Source organism: Neltuma alba, unplaced genomic scaffold, assembly GCF_004799145.2.
Source record: "Neltuma alba isolate B1F8T4 unplaced genomic scaffold, ASM479914v2 tig00011850_pilon, whole genome shotgun sequence".
NCBI classification, from domain to species: domain Eukaryota; kingdom Viridiplantae; phylum Streptophyta; class Magnoliopsida; order Fabales; family Fabaceae; genus Neltuma; species Neltuma alba.
Window position 1 is genome coordinate 354,741 of NW_021636455.1, and position 17,787 is coordinate 372,527.

The 17,787-nt window shown below is 37.9% G+C and overlaps 4 protein-coding genes across 7 annotated transcripts; 1 reads left to right on the plus strand and 3 right to left on the minus strand.

Moving 5' to 3' along the window:
• Positions 1–1,547: 1,547 nt before the first annotated feature.
• LOC114718456 (uncharacterized) lies at positions 1,548–2,948 on the minus strand. 3 transcript variants are annotated; one of them, XM_028903774.1, is made up of 2 exons: positions 2,363–2,948; positions 1,548–1,871 (listed from the first exon to the last, which is right to left on the minus strand). In XM_028903774.1, exon 1 carries the CDS (start codon positions 2,865–2,867, stop codon positions 2,364–2,366), a length of 504 nt encoding a protein of 167 aa, XP_028759607.1. In that variant the 5' UTR covers positions 2,868–2,948; the 3' UTR covers positions 1,548–1,871; position 2,363. The 3 variants fall into 3 exon arrangements, with proteins under 3 accessions (XP_028759607.1, XP_028759608.1, XP_028759606.1); XM_028903775.1 differs by having other exon boundaries at positions 1,548–1,815; positions 2,363–2,946; XM_028903773.1 differs by having other exon boundaries at positions 1,548–1,838; positions 2,363–2,940.
• A 942-nt stretch (positions 2,949–3,890) lies between these two features.
• Positions 3,891–17,211, minus strand: LOC114718453 (uncharacterized RNA-binding protein C1827.05c). Of its 2 annotated transcripts, XM_028903768.1 has the most exons (12): positions 17,200–17,211; positions 11,086–11,091; positions 6,752–6,875; positions 6,359–6,468; positions 6,147–6,261; positions 6,016–6,071; positions 5,437–5,484; positions 5,260–5,357; positions 4,860–4,929; positions 4,646–4,756; positions 4,449–4,500; positions 3,891–4,284 (listed from the first exon to the last, which is right to left on the minus strand). In XM_028903768.1, the coding sequence occupies exons 4-11, from the start codon at positions 6,452–6,454 to the stop codon at positions 4,453–4,455; spliced, it is 642 nt and encodes a 213-aa protein (XP_028759601.1). In that variant the 5' UTR covers positions 6,455–6,468; positions 6,752–6,875; positions 11,086–11,091; positions 17,200–17,211; the 3' UTR covers positions 3,891–4,284; positions 4,449–4,452. The 2 variants fall into 2 exon arrangements, with proteins under 2 accessions (XP_028759601.1, XP_028759603.1); XM_028903770.1 differs by lacking the exons at positions 11,086–11,091; positions 17,200–17,211 and having other exon boundaries at positions 3,891–4,278; positions 6,752–7,004.
• On the minus strand, positions 8,939–9,979 carry LOC114718455 (protein YLS3-like). The gene is made up of 3 exons (XM_028903772.1): positions 9,517–9,979; positions 9,324–9,437; positions 8,939–9,238 (listed from the first exon to the last, which is right to left on the minus strand). The coding sequence occupies exons 1-3, from the start codon at positions 9,857–9,859 to the stop codon at positions 9,105–9,107; spliced, it is 591 nt and encodes a 196-aa protein (XP_028759605.1). The 5' UTR covers positions 9,860–9,979; the 3' UTR covers positions 8,939–9,104.
• On the plus strand, positions 15,671–17,743 carry LOC114718454 (PLASMODESMATA CALLOSE-BINDING PROTEIN 3-like). Its single transcript, XM_028903771.1, has 3 exons — positions 15,671–16,211; positions 16,327–16,360; positions 17,165–17,743. Exons 1-3 carry the CDS (start codon positions 15,869–15,871, stop codon positions 17,394–17,396), a joined length of 609 nt encoding a protein of 202 aa, XP_028759604.1. The 5' UTR covers positions 15,671–15,868; the 3' UTR covers positions 17,397–17,743.
• Positions 17,744–17,787: the final 44 nt, after the last annotated feature.

Genomic DNA, 17,787 nt, shown 5'->3' on the forward strand with positions numbered 1-17,787 from the left:
CAACTCTCTGCCTCAACACACCTCATTTCATCTTATAGCACCAAATGAAAGCTCAAGAATCTTAAAGACTTCAAGTAAAATTTCATGAACGATGAAGTTGATGAATTTGATCAAGCGCTTGGATTAATGATACTGTGGAAACGTTTGAATGAGGCTTCTTTCTCAAGTTTGAGCTGCTTGCGGAAGTTGTTGATGAATGCGTCGGCCAATGAGTTGATGTCTTCGGTCTCATCCTCCAACCGCCCACTCTTCTGCTCACAAACTGTCGCCTCCAGGTACTGCTATCCATCTTCTTGCACACCTTATGGCAGCCACTCGCAGAAGATTCACTTGGAAGGTCCATGGTGGGATTTTCACTAGGAAGAGAGATGCTTTGCTTAAGAATCATCTTATCCTAATATAAAACGGAAGACTATAGCAGACGCGTTTGAGTTGCTTCAGTTGCAATTAAAAATATTGGCGGTCATAGTGGGTGGACCTGATTCCACATGAGGACAAACGGAACGTGACAATACATGCCTCCGCTAAAATCTGGGTACGGAATTTTATATTGTTATGGTAATTAGAGGAATTCGAGGAAGGAAAAAAAAAAGGGGAGGGTCACGAGATCTTTTTTTTTTTTCCCCCTTGGGGACAAAGGGTGGGTCATGAGATCAAACAAACACAGAAAAAGGACCACTAACAACGATTCTGATTTGATTACTTTATCATATTCCTTCTGTTTGAGATTCCCATCGACCATCCCAACTCCAAGTCAAACGTAGGAGTGCTTGCTTTCCAGTGTTTGAATTATTTTAAGCTCTCGGCAAGAGCTGATGTATAATTGTTCTAAACAGAAGTTCATATTCTATGTAAAGTCCCAGAACACTATAAGAGACTTGAAAGATGCATCTGAATCGTAATGGCATGCAGTACTTGAAAATGTAATATCATCTTGGATACAGCAAAGCCTGAAATTATTGGTTTGTGTGATGAAGGTCCCACATCAATTTCCTGGGCCCAAACTGTTTTTTCATACCTTACTTTGGGTTTCGTGGAAGTCGGGATGATATTTCTTAGAATTTGCAAGGTAGGGAGGAAATGTGGTGATCCATGACATGATCGCCAAAATTAGTTTAATTAATTAGTCAAATGGTGATGCATGTGAAGTAAAAGCAAGGGATGAAACTGGGAACGAGTAGGATTAGTCAGGTGATTCGCGATGAAAATAGTACGTATATAAGCATCAATTGTCATATTCATATGGTTTGCAAGCCAAGAAACTGCAACACCTATCTTCCTTCCAACCACACACCGTGATGACTCATCACCCGTCTTCTTCCCCCAACCAAACTCTCCACTACACACCAATTTATTTATTTATTTGCTGGTCAGAACCAAAAAAAAAAAAAAAAGTTTCACTTTCCAAGTTTGGCATCGGTTTATGCAGTTCGCCGGCGCGGTTACTTTGTTCTGAAATATAACTTACTTTCTTCATGTTTTCAGAAGTCATTATTCACCATTATATTATACAAGTCGAATACCAATTTGGGAGAGCGAGCAGGAGATATACAGAGGTATAGATTGAACTTAGATGAAAGAAAGTAAAACATCAACATTCATACATAGTGGGATCTGAGTGCGGAATTGTAATTCCATTCTAAGGATTTTCTTTACAATTTGTATCTCTCTCCCTCCCTCTCTGAATGCAAACAAACAACAAACACATATCAACTCAATTCCATTTCCATGCACCGAGGTGTCCTCCCCTGCAAGGCACAGCACAAGCGTCCCACTTTATTCTTGTCCCGCCACACTTATGCATATTCATTCCACCTGTCCTTCACCATGCTTAAGCCCTGTTACTCATCCAGATTCAACAGTAATTATTCCTGTCATAAATTTACTTCTTTATTTTCGCATAACTACTACTCTTCCGTTAAGACCCTTATACTAGTGTGTAAGTCTAAGACCGGAGGAGCATTATCTCAAACCCTCTTGTAGATATTTCCTTTGGATTACTTTACTTGGGACTAAAGCAGTCAGGTTATATGGATATAACTTGGTTCGAAATCAAAATTTTCGATTTTATTCGAAGTGATCAAGTGAAGAAGAATCTAATTTCGATCACAATTATAGGTTCTATTCTCAATTATCATTCAGAAACGTGTAATTCAGAATACATAATTCGGTATCATATGTAGAATTAACTTAGCCAAGTGTCAGTTTAATTCATCAGTATCATTCACAGCTAATTAGAGATTCACAACAGTTAACTGACGGATGCAGAACGGAGAAAATAAGTCTGATCTCCTTTCAGGAACAATTTTCCGAAGCACCAGATCGTTTATTTTTGTATGTGAAGGAGGAAAAAGTTGAATACCTCACATGGCTTCTGGGTAAATTGCCTTCCCTCTACATGCCTCACGCTTACACGAAGGTACCTCATCAAACTGATGAGCAGGAAGCTCCTCCGACAACGGCCCAACGTAGAATTCAACAGTACCTGATTTCTCATTGGCTTTGATTCCGGTTACAGGCAGCCATATGAACAGCTTCTTCGCCTGAATTCCAGACACATCGGACACCGATCCGTAAGTAAGCTTGCCTGTGATTACCTTATCGTAATAGACCAAACGATCGAACTGGACGTAACAAGGCTTTTGGAGTTCCACGCGAAAGGAGCCATCGCTGGAGAGAGCGTAGGATTTAACGTTGTTGGGAAGAAGACCCCTGGGGAGGCCGTATTTGGTGAGCAAATCGTGGACGTTGGGATCAGATCGCAGAGGAAGGTTCCGGGAAGGTAGGGGGAGATAAGCATCGGAAAGCGCTATCAGAAGAAGTGAGCACAAGCAGAAGATGGGAGAGATGCGAATTGGGGGAGCCATGGATGACACTATCGAGAGCTTCTCAGACTTTACGAGGTTAGAGATGTGAGACTGAATTAAAGTGGACTCCTCTCTTGAAACGCTCCTCTTCGCATAAATAAATAACAACGGACAAGGCTAAATGGGACAATTTGCATTGCTGGCATCCCCCGGCTAATTAATTAACCCGCCAAGTTACGTAACCTTCACTGTTCCATTTTAACTTTTATTTAAAAAGTTTATACAATGATATTTATGAGCCATAATATACGTCAAATGGTAGCGTTGAAGGAGTTTTATAATTTATTTTCTCAATAAATTTAGAATAAAATGACACGATGATATTCATGATTAGTGTTGGCAAAACAAGAACAAAAAAAGTCAACCCAAAAACGAGGTTGAGATCAAACAAGCCGATGAGATAACGAATAGGAAACTTGCGTGTACCCGGAGCAATAACATTAAAAACATTCAGACCAATTTTTATTTTGGGCACATCATATTAGCAATAGGTTTCTTTTTGGTGAGATCCTAACACATTTAGTTTAATATTCTTGGGAGGGGAAAATGGAATTACCAAGATTTGCAAGGTGATTTTATGTAGTATCATAACATTTTTCAAACTAGCTGTTCGTTAAATAGTCGCTTTCTCCCCTGTTTCTTCCTTTCACAAACTGTTTTATTTCATTTTTTGTACGGACCGACAGCTCACATCATACGTCCCCACTGTTATCCTTCAGCTAAATAGTCAGCCATTGGAAGTTTGATTCCGTGGAACACGACAATTATGCATGCGTTGAAATTTATCCGTTGCAGGCTTTAGATGTATATTTTATGGTCGTACCCGTCACGTTTTTCAATATTTATTGAAGACAAAACAATGACAACAGAGCTTTCAATTTGTTCAATGAATACGCTTCCCAAAATTTGCTTTTCGTTATTATCTGATAGTTTCGATTAAATTTACATTGCGATGCAAAGACAATAGACTTTGTTTCAAAAATGAAATTCTGTTGGAACCTCTGCGAAAAATATTACAATGGGTTCCCCTAACAATTTTACCGCGCTTCAATGACGTAAATATAGCGTCCAAGCCATGTGCAAAATCACATATACTATATATAAGATGATATTGATTATTGTCCAAAAGAAAGCTAGGCAAGCAAAACAAACACGCATCGACATTCTATAAATTCTAGTAACGAAAAGAAATAGCATGTCAGATTGTGTAAAGGAGGTCGAGCAGAGCACGGAGTTACGGTATTATGGGTATGAAGTCTCAAAACTGCAGTTCCTTCGCGCGATGATAACGGTTGAGGGCCGATTCTTGAAATCTGATAACAACATGTTGTCACTAGTCATGCATAGCAGGAAACATAACAAAACACCTCAATTAACCCGCTTTGTCCGCCCCGCCATCAGCTTGGCATACCTGAGACTAATAAAGCAAAATCAGCTCTCACGACCCACAAGTGCATGAAAAATAGCAAGGGAAAAAGATATGCACACAGCCATCAAGAAGTCATCAAAATATTAGCAGGCAAACGACCAAAACATATCCCGATGTAACATGCCCTCTATAAGGATGTAACGAGAGCTTACCAACTCAGTCTTCAAACTTGATTTTCTTAGGACCAGGCTGGATGGTGCCCACCTGCAGGAACAAATACACCAAATAACCAATAAAGAAAGAAAATTAAGATGAGGCTAGAAACCTGCCCCCTTCAGAAGACCTCACTTGGTTACATCAAAAGCACAAGCAACACCAGAATTAATAGGCACACGAAAGCAAAGCTTACAATCTCAGGGCATTCATAATCAATTCCAGCAGCCTCTATCCTCTTTCTTCGTTTTTTGTCATGCTTCATGATCTTTTCAACCAGCTTTTGTTGCTCTTCCAATGTTCTTTCCTGAACAAAACAGCAAAATAGCCAAAGGACTCCATTTAAAACTGCATATCAGAGAAACCAATTTTCCAAAGAAACACTTTTCCTTAATTTATTCCATCGGTACCTTGCCAAGCCGCTTTCTTTCAATTTGAACGGAGTCCAATGGCTTGTGCTGAAAATTGAAGCCCCTCCATCTGTAAAAGGAAAGTCTATGGCTTAGAAAGACAATCATACAAGCTTATTCATATTCAGGAGAAGAAAGTTATTTTACATTAATAATAAAATAATTAAATTCCATTAATTCTGTAAAGGGGGACTAGAGACTTCTTTCAAGGTGTAGAGAGAAGGAATGAAGGTATCCTCTTTGAAAAATTTATACTTAGACAGTCGACCCCAGAGTGCATACTATTCATGATTCAACATGAAGGATTTAATGAGTATTGAAGATGGCATTTTGCACAAACGTTCAGTATAAAGAGAAAAAATAAGGAATTTATATTTCTCTAAAATAACCAATCACTCACAATTTTGGATGAACATCCTCGGGAGGTATCAGATGAACCTGCAGAACATGTTCTTGCAGCAGATAATTGTGCATGGTCTCAGCTACAATTTTTGCCACCTATAAGCAAAGTGTTGAATTGTTAGTTTTAATGGATAAGCCATAACACAACGGTGATAAGATGAAGAAGGAAAAAAACCTCAGGAGATTCAAATTGTATGAAGCCAAAATGTCTAGATTTTCCAGTCTGCAAAACATCAAGAAAAGAAATTGTAAATATCAATCAATATAAGTCCACAAAATACTATGCGAAAGGAACGCATGATTCTTTCTAAAAGTTAACTGATGCCTCAAAGATAAGTAAGAGGATTTTACTTCTTTGTCCACAACTTTTTTTTGGAATCATGGTGATGGTGCAAAAGAAATAGGTGCTTTGGATCTCATCTTGATATTATTCTTAATCCTCTTTAAAACGTAGAAAACACTGATCTTGTTATCCATTTCTAGGGGCATCTCAGGCCAAGAAGCTCTTCCTTCTTTGTTCAAGGGATATTAAGAAAATGTTGGAACATTTCGCATTCTTAAGCATTCACTAATTTTAACAACTACAAAAGATGGAAACATCCAGAATTAATTTATGAATCTATTACCCCATCAGAAATGCCCAATTAAAAAACAAAAAAAGAGGGTCAACATAAACAAAGCATGTAGCGAAAGCATCTCACATTGCATAATGTGCACAAAAAATACTGATGTGTAACAAGTTCAAGAGCCTAACCTTTTTATTTCTTGCAATCCTCAACCTCTTGATGGTACCAAATTGTCCAAAAAAACCTACAGCAGCCCATCATTAATGCAAGACCCAGCTACAAATCCTTTGATCTGAAGAAAGATAAAATCTAGCTGTACCTTCCATCTCCTTCTCATAGAACCCATGTGGTATCCGACCAATGTATAAAACAGTGGCCGTGTTCTCTAGCAATTTATGTTCAGGAAGTTTGCGTGCAGGACCACCTTCCAATGGCTTCAGTAGTTGAGAGGAAAAGAAAACAAATAAAATACTGCAGGTTACAACTCGCCAAGAAAAAATCGAAGGACGTCAGGCACTGGAATCAACATACCAAGAAGTCGCGCTCTGTTTTCTTGCTCGGAACTGCTACCTTAGCCGCGGCCTTTTTCAGACTCTTCTTCATTGCCTTCTTAGCCTTGATCCCCATCTCCCTGTGAGAATCTAGAAGGGAGAAGTTCACACCGCCATACATGCCATAACCATATCAGTCAAGCTTAAAAATAGTAGAAGTACCGAAACGATAAAAACATAAACATCGATTCAAAGCAGAGAGCAATTATAAGATTCCACTAATTTTCCAAATCAACAGAACAAATTATGAGAAAGGATTTTATATGCAAAGCGGGGTTATCCACCTCTTCATAAACAGAATAGACAGAATGACATAAGGCCAGAAAAGCGCCTACAACAATAACCCAACAATGATAATAGTGGCGGCTGATACCTCCTGCAGGGTTTTAATACAATACTTGAGGTTTGCTGAAAGAGAGGCAGGAATTAGAAGAACCACCGGGTAAGCACTGAACAGAGCGGAAGGTGGAGAGAGAACCTGTTGCCGACCCTTCGTCCTCAGCGACGGCGAGAGTGGACGCAGCGCTGCAACCTTCGATGGTGGAGGCGGGAGAAGGAGCTGACGGTGTGGGTGCGAGTGGGCTAGGCCTCCAAAGTCCGAATTCGTGCTTCCAGTGAAAGGCTAACCAAATTAGGTTACGCAAAAAGCTCCTGAACGACACGATGCTGCTTCGATTTTTTTTTTGGGAAAAAGAATGACAGGCCAAGTATTTTATGACACCCTTGACCCAAAATCCAGAAGGGCCCGAACTTCCAACAAGGATGGACCAGAATTATACGCAATGGTTTGTTTTTTAGGTGGGGGAGTTGGCGAAAATTAAACCATAATGACTAAGATTTAAAATTATTATTATAATTCTATATTGAAAAAATTTATTATTATAATTAATTTTTATTAGGAAAATAATAAGATAAAAATATAAAATAAATCTAAAAATATATTAAACAATATTTAATAAACAATATAATAATATTAAAATAAATATATGAAGAAAAAACCTATGTCAAAAATATGAAAATTTATTTATCACGAAATAATTAAATTGATTTTTAAACATTTTATACTCCATTGTATTGAAAATAACATTATAAAGATTTTTTTTAATAAATATTATTGAGAATTTAATATTAAAATTCAATACAGCTATATCGTTAGAGGCATGCAGAGTAGGTATTTGAAAGATGCGTAAACCTATCCCTTAGAATTTTTTTATGAGAAAAATTTTACGAAGAGAGTAGCAATGCTAGGGAGGGCAAATGGTATAAAAGCCATTCCATCCCAAACTTTCCAGCCCATCTTGGGCTACTTCCCTCGCATGATTCTTTCGTTACTCGACTTTTTTGGGTTGAGCTGGACCGATTTGGCACGTAGTTGAGACTCGTAAATGATGGGCTCACCTTCATAGCATCACATATCTCCCTTTCAAATATCCAGAGACCAAATAATAAGGATTGGATCCAGTAAAAAGGACTAGCTTTTCACAACATGTCGAACTAATATTCGAATTCTCACTGAGAGAGGTATTCACATTTAGTGTCTAATAGTGTTTCGAATAGGATTACATTTAATAGGAGGATATCAATGCATTAACAAAAAAAATAATCCAGGGACTACAATTGTAATTTGCAAACAATACAATTGGACTCGTAAGTGATAGGACTCCATGTTCAGACTCGTACGTATTTTTGCTTGAAAATTGCTACCTAGGAATGGAATGGGATGGCTTGTTAATCATCTGAAAGAGTTAGAAACTCGTAAACGTGACTTACAAATCCCCTATTCTCAGCCCGCTGATCGCACTTGCAAAAATTAAAGATCACCTATAAATCACTTAAGAAAGAGTTTGCTGATTCCCACATGAGAGCTCGTGAATAATAAGACCCCGTTTCTAGCTTTCACTCTCACAACGAAGATCATAGTGACGAAAGGGGTGGCGATGGCGACGAAGGGAGGGAGCGGATACTCGCGTCTTTTTTTTTAACGTTAAATAAGGACGTACATCCTTATATTTTGAAAAAGCTCAGGTTCTTCAGTGTACCTGCTTCCTTGCGTATATGGTCCTGAACTCCATTCTCCCAAGCAGAAACTGCGATGAAGAGAACTTTGCTGTGCTAAAATTTGAAAGTTAAATTATATATTCAAATTCCCGAAAGTCGGATGACTTTTTTAGTTTGATATACATTGTCCTGTCTATTTGGCTTTTCCCCATGATTTAAGCTCAATTCCCTCCCATTTGGGTCATTCATCCGATCGCAAAGTATTCCACGATTTCAAGGTCAGCTCGCTACGAAGGCACTGATCACGTTCTCGGTTTGTCGGAAAACTTTCCTTTGATGCAAATGTCCGAAGCCACATTCGGATGGTGGGTCTAAAATCACATTCATTTCACATTTAAAATTGGAACAGAGCAACCAACCATTCGTTCGCTTAAATGTGTCATTAAAAGCCCTCCTGTAAAAAGGTCTGGGATCTGACCGGGTCCCTTCAATGAATTCATTCGTTGCAAAATTTATAGAGCCCGATGCTCGAAAATAGGAAAGAAACAGACCACACATGAGCTGGCTCCATAAATTCAAGGAACTAAACCATAGATCATTACTGTTTACTTTTGCTGTTCAATAATAAAAATAACGCAAATCTACAATGCAAAAATCGGCAAAGTGGAAAAGAAACAGATGATACAGAGGCTAGCAATAGCAATAGCAATCCCAATCTGGTCGAGTTCTCAAACAAGAAAGGTGAAAACAAAGGGTATAATCACACAAACCACTTGAGCCACCAACCGCCTCTCTTCCCACACAGCCACAGAGACGCCACCGTTCTTCTCATCAGCACTCGTGCTGGAGTTGGATCCCTTCCCTGGATTATTATTCGCAGCAGATTTCAGATGAGCATAAAATAATCCACAAAACAAAGCATAGATAGTAGTTTGTGAATTAATTACCAGTAGGCGCAGCCGGGGGGGAACTAGAAGTGGGACTGGAACTGTTAGTAGTGGCTTTATCAAAGCCCTCGAACACCTTAGCCTCGGAAGAATTAGGAGCCAAGTGCAAAAGATCTGAAACAAGAACAGCCGGTGAGAATCAAATCTTAAATCGAAAAGCAGAGGGATATTGGATGATATGTAGTGAAGTTACCGATGCACTGAGAAATGTTGGCGGGGGCGTGACAGGCGGAGGGGAGGTTGACGGCGAGAGAGGCGTTGAGGGTAAAGCCGAGGTCGGGTTCGTTGCGGTCTTTGATGAGGAGGCAGAGGCATTTCTTGCTCTTGTCGATGACCTGTTTGAGACCAGTACAGCAATCGATGGTGGGAGTTTTGGACTGGCCGCCGACGTAAGAGAGACAGGGGGCGAGGCCGACGAGTTGATCGGCACACTCTTGCCTGTCCTTGGCCAAATCAGAGGAAGCGAAATAAGGAATGAGAAGAAGGAAGAGGAGGAGGAAGCAGGAAGGGAGGGGAAAATGATGGGTTAAGTCCATGGGGAGGAAGAGAGGAGAGAATCCAATAAACAGCGCCTTGTGTGAATGTGAAGTGAACTAGTGAGCAGGGCTTTTATGCCTTGCTTCGCCGTGAAATTTACCTCCACCCCACATTCATTACCCTGCTTCGCTCTTCACTCCATACCGATATGCAATATTTTCCCCATTTTTCGGCGTTCCCATGCGATGCTTATCAGGCTGATCACCACCCAGTTTTCATCGGTGAAACTGCGTCGTCTTGATTACTGTAGAGAAATCTAAACCGTGAAATTCCAAATACTCTCCGCCGTTCATTAAGATTCGAATTATTCTTCTTCTTCCTCCTCTTTATTTTAATGTCTTGATTTAGCATGATCTTATCAAAAGTTTCATATTTCTTCCTAGTTTTCAAGCCCTCTTCCTATTTGGGGATTCCATGTATCATTCAACATAAAGTTCCAACGCACGACAAAGAACATCATATATTTAAAAAGAAAAAAAGAAAAACATCAGATATTCAAAATTAAAATAAAATCATAAAAATTGAAATTATAATAAAATTTAGTCTTAATTATAAAATCTGATTTATAATATACATTATATCACAAAGTAGATCTTATAATTAGGATAGGATGTAGCATTATCTTTCTATATTTAACTCTAAACTTAAAAAAAATCTTTTATTCAATTTTATTTTCATTGTGTGCGGCAACAACTCATCCAATGTATGGTGGTTATTCATAAATTGTAGTCATACGCCCTGGTTTGTATGCTTGCCTTCAATTTAGCTTGTGTGTATAGTTTACTGAATTCCGCATCAAGTATTAATATAAAAGTCAGATGGTTAATTTAAAAAATTTTAAAAAAAAGTCACCAAATTATTTAGCGATAAAAAATCAGCAATGTTTTTCTTAAAATGTGTCTTTGAGTTGTCTTCGATAAAAACTTTTTAATATGTGCAATAACTATATGGGTTATTTAGAGAGGGATGGATAAATATTAAAAATAAAAAGAACCGGGTCTTGTAGTATTTAGGATTAAGTTAAAAATCCAACTAAAAGAGTATTTGAATAGAAACTAAATTATAATTTTAAAAATGATTTTACGATATATAAAATAAGTATATGAGAGAAAAAAATTTGTGTTTGGAGAAAAACCAAATCACCTCTAACTTTTATATTAACAACCATATGAAATAATCACCAGGCTTGTTTTATTCAGCGAGAGAAGATCAGTGAAAATTTTACCACCTTCTTGTCGAACTCTTGGGTGTTCCATTTCTTTTTTGGCCTTCTGCCCCTTGCTGAGCTGATAACAATCTTTCTCTCACTTTTTCCCCCTCTATTTCCAAGCACTCTCTTCGTTTCTCCTCCTCTATCCCAAGCAACCCATCTCTGCTCCCTCTAGGAAATTTAGAAGAAGGCGAACTACTATTTCTTTCAGATGAGGGAACATCCGACCACCGAACAACTGACACGGTGCTGAAAATAAAAAGCCATGATTATTTTCACTAATTCAAAACCAAGTGTTGCTTTAATGAGCACTGAATGACTGCGCTTTTTTTTCCCCTTTTCCAAAACTAACTCCCCCATTCGAGGGGAAAGAAAAAAAAACTACGCCATCTAGTTTGGATTGGATAATGTTTGTTATTTATAAAGTATTGTTAGCAGGAAAGAATATCAACATAATGATTCAACATGGATACTCTCCAAAATCCATCGAAATACACACACATTCAATGGAAAATATTGAATGACCTTAACATGTGTGCCCAAAACGACTGTCTTTAAATTGGGAAATAGATAGATATAATTATTTCAAACATAAAATAAAAAACCATGCGAAATCTCAGAGCAGTCCCATACTACCATTGAATAGTTACGTGACCTGCAAATTGAGCCGTTCCTTATTCTGCTATATCTCATATAAAGTTCATTTTAGAAACGTTCAAATAGGCAACTTTTCTTTTCCTAGACAAGAAAGAGTGGAGGAAAGTTAGGTATGGGGACTCATTAGGGCCAGATTATTCTTTCAAACTCAAAAAGTACTTATAGAGGTATTTACTAACAAGAGAATTCGAACTCATGACCTTGTAGATTATAAACTCATTCCTTATTGATTAAATTAACTCTTTTTTTTTTTGGTTGTTGCTAGGCATAAGTATCCTATTAGAGGTAATCCTGTTAAAAGTACTGTTAGATACTAAACGTGTGTACCTCCCTTAATAAAAATTTTAATTTTAATTTGTCACGTTATGAAAGACTAATATTTTTTATTAGACCTAACATGAACCCTTATTGGTGGTTCAAATAGATAACTGTTGGCGGCAGGAGGCACAAGATTCCGCGAGAGCATGGGGTGTCTAGGCTTGTCCTGTCCTGTCCAAAGTTCCAATTATTTGGTGTATCGTCTCCAAAGCCTTTTTGTTTTCATAACAGCTGTTTCACTAAATGAATCAATACAAAACCGAAAAATAAATAAACAAACAAAGAATGATTAAAAACACTAATTTCCACTACACTTTCTTTCAAAAAATTTTAATTTGTCTCTAACATATTTTTTTATTATTTGCATTTTTAATTATAAAAGCAAGCACCTTACTCTTTAAAATTTAATTGATTCGCCACTTATCAATTGTTTTTTTTTAATGAAAGACAATTTCAGAGTACTTATTAACTGTTTGCCATTGCCACTCAAATTTTGAATACATATTATGTGTATGGGTACAGATCTAGCGGGTGTTGGCGGTCCTTGCCTCTCCTAGTCAAGATGAAACGTGGACAGAGTTCCAAAATAATAAAGTGTGAATTATGCTTTAAACTATGCTACTGCCATAATACTAATCCCGGTTAATTATAAGACATCGTTTGTAAGTTGTCTTTTATTATAAAAGCCCAGACACCCTGTTGAAAAAGATTATCGACGTGCCTTGAAATTATAAATTTCATTTATTTTGAATTATGAAAGACCATATATATGAATTGTAGTATATGTACCGATACTCAAATATTATTGTTGAATTTTCGTCATTGTGAATTTGTATTCAAGGAAAAATAGCGGCCTGACTTTTCACTGTCTCACGTCCCCCCCCCCCCCAAAAAAAAAAAACGAGAACGCACGTTCCATTTCCCCAATTATGGTTCCTCCTTTAACAACCCGTGAGTACGGGACAAATTAATTAGAATTTAGAATTATGCAAATTCTTTATTGCTTCTTGCCCGTGATCAATTTAGATCTGCCCGTGAGTTCTTCGGTGGAATCCATCATAAGCCTGCCTCTGTTCATTTTTTTAGCCAATATGATCAATATATGATATAAAATCATGGCCACGATGCATAATAGATTTTCTATACATTGACCTTTTTTTTTATTTTGCAAAAAAATTTGTTAGTTCTTGTCTTTTCCCTGTACATTTGCTTTAGAATTGGCTTGATTATATTCTGAATGGAATCATGTTTATATGCAAACGGGATTTAAATGTATCTGCACTCACGTGCAATTCCACTTTCTTTTCCCATCTTTTTTATCGTGTAGACATGGAAATGCAAGATAAATGGACACATTTATAATGTCCATTCTGACGGGTTTGTGAGGGAAGTAATGATAAGGTTGCTCTTGATTAGCAATAATCACGCTTTGAGATAGAAGTTGACTTTTCTTTCATTTTCTCTTTTTACTTCATGCTGCTTTACAAACACTTTCTGCCCCCTTGTTTTAAAAAACTGCGTGTTTGTGCGTGTGTGTTTTTCAAATTTAAAATTTAAAATAAATAAATATAAAACGCACAGAATTTAATATAGACAATCTAGATATGCTTAGGACAATATATCGATTCTATCCTTACAAGAACAAGAGAGATGGTCATACTAACTAAGCCTTTTTGGTCATAACTTGTGTTCATTCATTTTCGACATGATGGTTTCATATGTGATGTTTTAAAGTCAGATTTAAGTATTATCAAATTCAAACAAAAATAGCCCTCCTAATATCAACATAAGTATATTCCCCCTCATGTCATGTGCAGTGCATTTCAATCCTGTGGGTTTGATCATGTAGCCAAATCTTAATAGAGACGCACAGGCATTTTACTCTAATTAATTCACAGTCCCACCCAAAAACCAGCAGAATGTTGGGAAGGAAAATGGGGCCACCTTTGATCATTTGATCTGCAATACATGAATTGATTTTCCTTTTCTTTTCTGGGTAAAGGTTGTTTTGATCTGCAAAGAAAGCAAACCGCGTTATGAGAGCTGGGCATATCTTGAAATGGGCTTGGCCCATCATATTAGACAAAGCAAATGGCAGCCCATAAGCTGAATGTAACATGAAATTGGTGATAAAATTTGGGAAAGTTACAATAAGATCCCACTTAAAAGAATTAAATACAAAAAAATCTTTTAAAATCATCACATTAATCTGAAGTTTTAAGGGATCTCACTGTAAGATATTCTATTTGTTTAATTACCAAACTACTTTTTTTTTTAAAGTATGCATTGACAACTGAAAGTGCAGTATTTGACAACTTAAACTGTAATGATTAACAACTATCATGATAGATATTATCAAATCATGCATTACATTTCTGTGATGCACTAAGAAAACATGTTGTTAATACCTACCACGATAGCTGTTAATCGTTACACTTTAAGTTTTTAATAACTGTTCTTTCAGTTTTTAATACATACTTAAAAAAATAATAAGGACAATTTGATAATTAAACAAATAAAATTTCTTACAATGAGGTCTATTGAGACTTCAGAATAATTAGATGATTTGAAAGGACCTTTTGGTATTTAATTATCTTAGATGGGATCCTATTACAATTTTCTCATAAAATTTTTGAATGGAAGTCATGGATCGAGGAATATTGCATGAGGGTTGTTGGCGGGGATGAATATATTGCCTGGATTGAATCTAGTTAAAAAAAAAGCCAGGTCCTTATAATATTATTAACCAATGTTTGAATACCCACTGTGAGAAATATCTATATTTAATGCCTAATGATGTTTTTAATAGAATTATTTTTAATATCGCAGTGGAAAAATAAAAAAAGAGGAATGGATATAAGGGCAAATGTCTCAGTAGCAGATATTCTTGATGCAATTCCCCTCCTAACCCCAAATCAATCCATTGACGTCCCAACTTCTCTAAAGTAACATTGGATTATCTACTTAAATCTCAAGGCTCCGGTGTATTTTTCCTAGTTACATTATATTCGATGCTTTGTTTTGCAATATATATATCACAAAAGATCAAAATAATAAAAAAAATATTTTTAGAGATCTAATAATAAAAAATTCATAACTGGGTTTTCTTTTTACTTCTCATATACTGAAAATTAGCAAGATTCTCCTAACCTTGAAGGAAAAAAAAGAGTTATAATCTGTGAGTAGTTGTTATTATTATCATTTGGCCTCATAACTTTTCCTCACGACATTTAGGTATGTGGTAACTTTTGTGTGTTTAAACTCTGAACTTTTTTCGCCCCATTTTCTTAATAAAATAAAATCAAAATGATGAAATATTGAGCAAAGCCTGAGTGACAGGAAGACAGAGATACAGAGGGATGAGGACCCTCTTTTGCACTCAAAAGGACTAACTGCAGAACGAACGTACATGACGTATCAGAGACACAGAGAACGCTGGGAACCATTCCTTCCTTTTGTTTTCTTGTTTTGTTTTTGTTTTTTTTAAATTTCTGCTTTTCATTACTCTTTCTTTACAGAAAGAAATTCACAGGGCAAGGAAAAGAAAAACGGCAACTTGGATGTTTGATGCTCTTCGATATATCCTACTTATTCATTTTACGAGACTCAGACTCCCATTACTATTATATCATAAAAGAAAAGAGAAAAGTGAAGGGGAAGGAAGAAAGCAAAAGAGGCTTCCGACCGAGGCAGACAGGCTCCGCATCCATCCTCACTCCTAATATTTTGCTCTTATTCTCTGAAGCGCCTCCCTTTCTCTCTCTCTTCCTTTACCAACTAAGCAAAATCACAACCCACTCGCCGCTTATAACTCTCTCTTCCAATGGCAGTTCCAGCGGCGGCTCCACCACCTGCCCTCTCTCTTCTGGTCTCCATTGCCGCCGCTCTCTGCATGGCCGTCCAAGGCCAAGTTCTGGGAGGCGGAGGAGGCAGCTGGTGTGTTGCCAGAAGTGACGCTAGCAGCCAGGCTCTCCAAACCGCTCTGGACTACGCATGCGGCGCCGGAGCCGACTGCCATCCCATTCAGTCCGACGGCCTCTGTTTCCTCCCAAACACCATCCAAGCTCACGCCTCCTACGCCTTCAACAGCTACTATCAGCGCAAGACCCGCGCCCCTGGCTCTTGCGACTTCGCCGGCACTGCCACCATTGCCCAGACTGACCCCAGTACTGTTTATCTTCAAAACCTTTATTTCTTTCTTTCTAGTTTCTATCTATCTACCCATGCATGCTTTCCCTTACTTTTTCTTTCGCTCATTTATAAATCTTCTTGTGTCTGTAGGCTATGGATCTTGTGTGTACCCGACTTCTTCCAGGTATGCTCTCCTGTTTCTTCTGGGATTTACGTGCTTTAGGCTGTGTTTAAGTGAACTGAACTGTGGGAGCTTACGGACGCTTCCCCCCCCCCCCCCCAAAAAAAAAAAAAACACTTTCGGGTCTTCCTTGATATACAAGAAAATGGATTCTCCGTTGTTATGTTGTCTTCCTTTTTCTCCCCCCCCCCCTCACTTTCCGGATCCAATGGCCTCGTCCCACATTATGATACAAGAGACAGCCTGAGAACCTGGGCTTTGTTTTCTGGACTAAGACAGAGACAAGGGGGACCGATTTCGTTTGGATGTGAAGCGAGGGAGGTGCGTGGGTCACATTGTGACACATGGCTTCGTGCATGGATGGATCACGGATCCTCCTAACCCCACCATTCTTATAGACGTTGTTTTGTAGTTGCTAGTTATCTTGAATCGAAAACCAGCATCGGGGGTCGGCCTGGTTTTCCAAAACATCTTTGAAGTTTGAGCGCTCAGTTTTAAACTTTTCAATTTGACTGTCATCTGACAGTGTGCGACGCCATTGAACTAAATAAAGCATTTGGTATAATGAGATCTAACGGCTCAAATTCATTGTTAGGTCTCAAATAAAGCTGCATTCTTTGTTCATTAACGTCGGTGGTTTGTCGTCCAAAGCAGAACATTTAACTGCAAGTTTGGTCTAATGAAATCGATTTTTGTACTAAACCAGCTAGGAGCATGCTTTTCCTTTGTTAATGAGTACCGACAAACTTTAAGTGCCATTTTTAAACTAGAGTATCTGATACTGATACATATATATATAATGTGTAGCACGGCTGGAGGGACGAATATACCAATCACAACACCGCCGTTGATGAACCCAAATGTGCCAACTCCGACCACAACATCACCCTTCTACGGTGGGGGCGCCGGCGGCGGAATCAATCCGGGGATGACGTCTCCTGTGCCTGACAATTCCAGAGCAACATTGTTAACGGCCTCCGCCAGTTTAGTTTTATTCTTTTCCTCTTTTCCTGTTCCTTTCCTACTCATCATGGCGTAGCAGGGTTTCGGGGAGAGATGGACGGTGAAAGTTTTGTCAAGAGTTCAGAGAAGCCTCTTCTTGTTCATAACCACACAGCTTTGCGCGGCTGCGTCTGAAATATATCTGCTCTTAAATACTCCATTTTTAAGGTTATGAATAAGGTTGGCTGTTCAGGGGACATGAGCATAGGTAGGGTTGTAGCTAGGCCTTTACCAGGAATTCTAGATTGTTACCCCCCCCCCCCAAAAAAAAACACAAACAGAAGAAGAAAATCAATTCAAATAGTTTTTTTTCCCTTAAAAAAAATGTTATCTTACAGATATCATATTTCAGTATTTCACAGACACTTCAGTATTAGTATATTATTCAGTATTTTTCTTAATGCGTGCTTCCATGAGTACTCGGAATT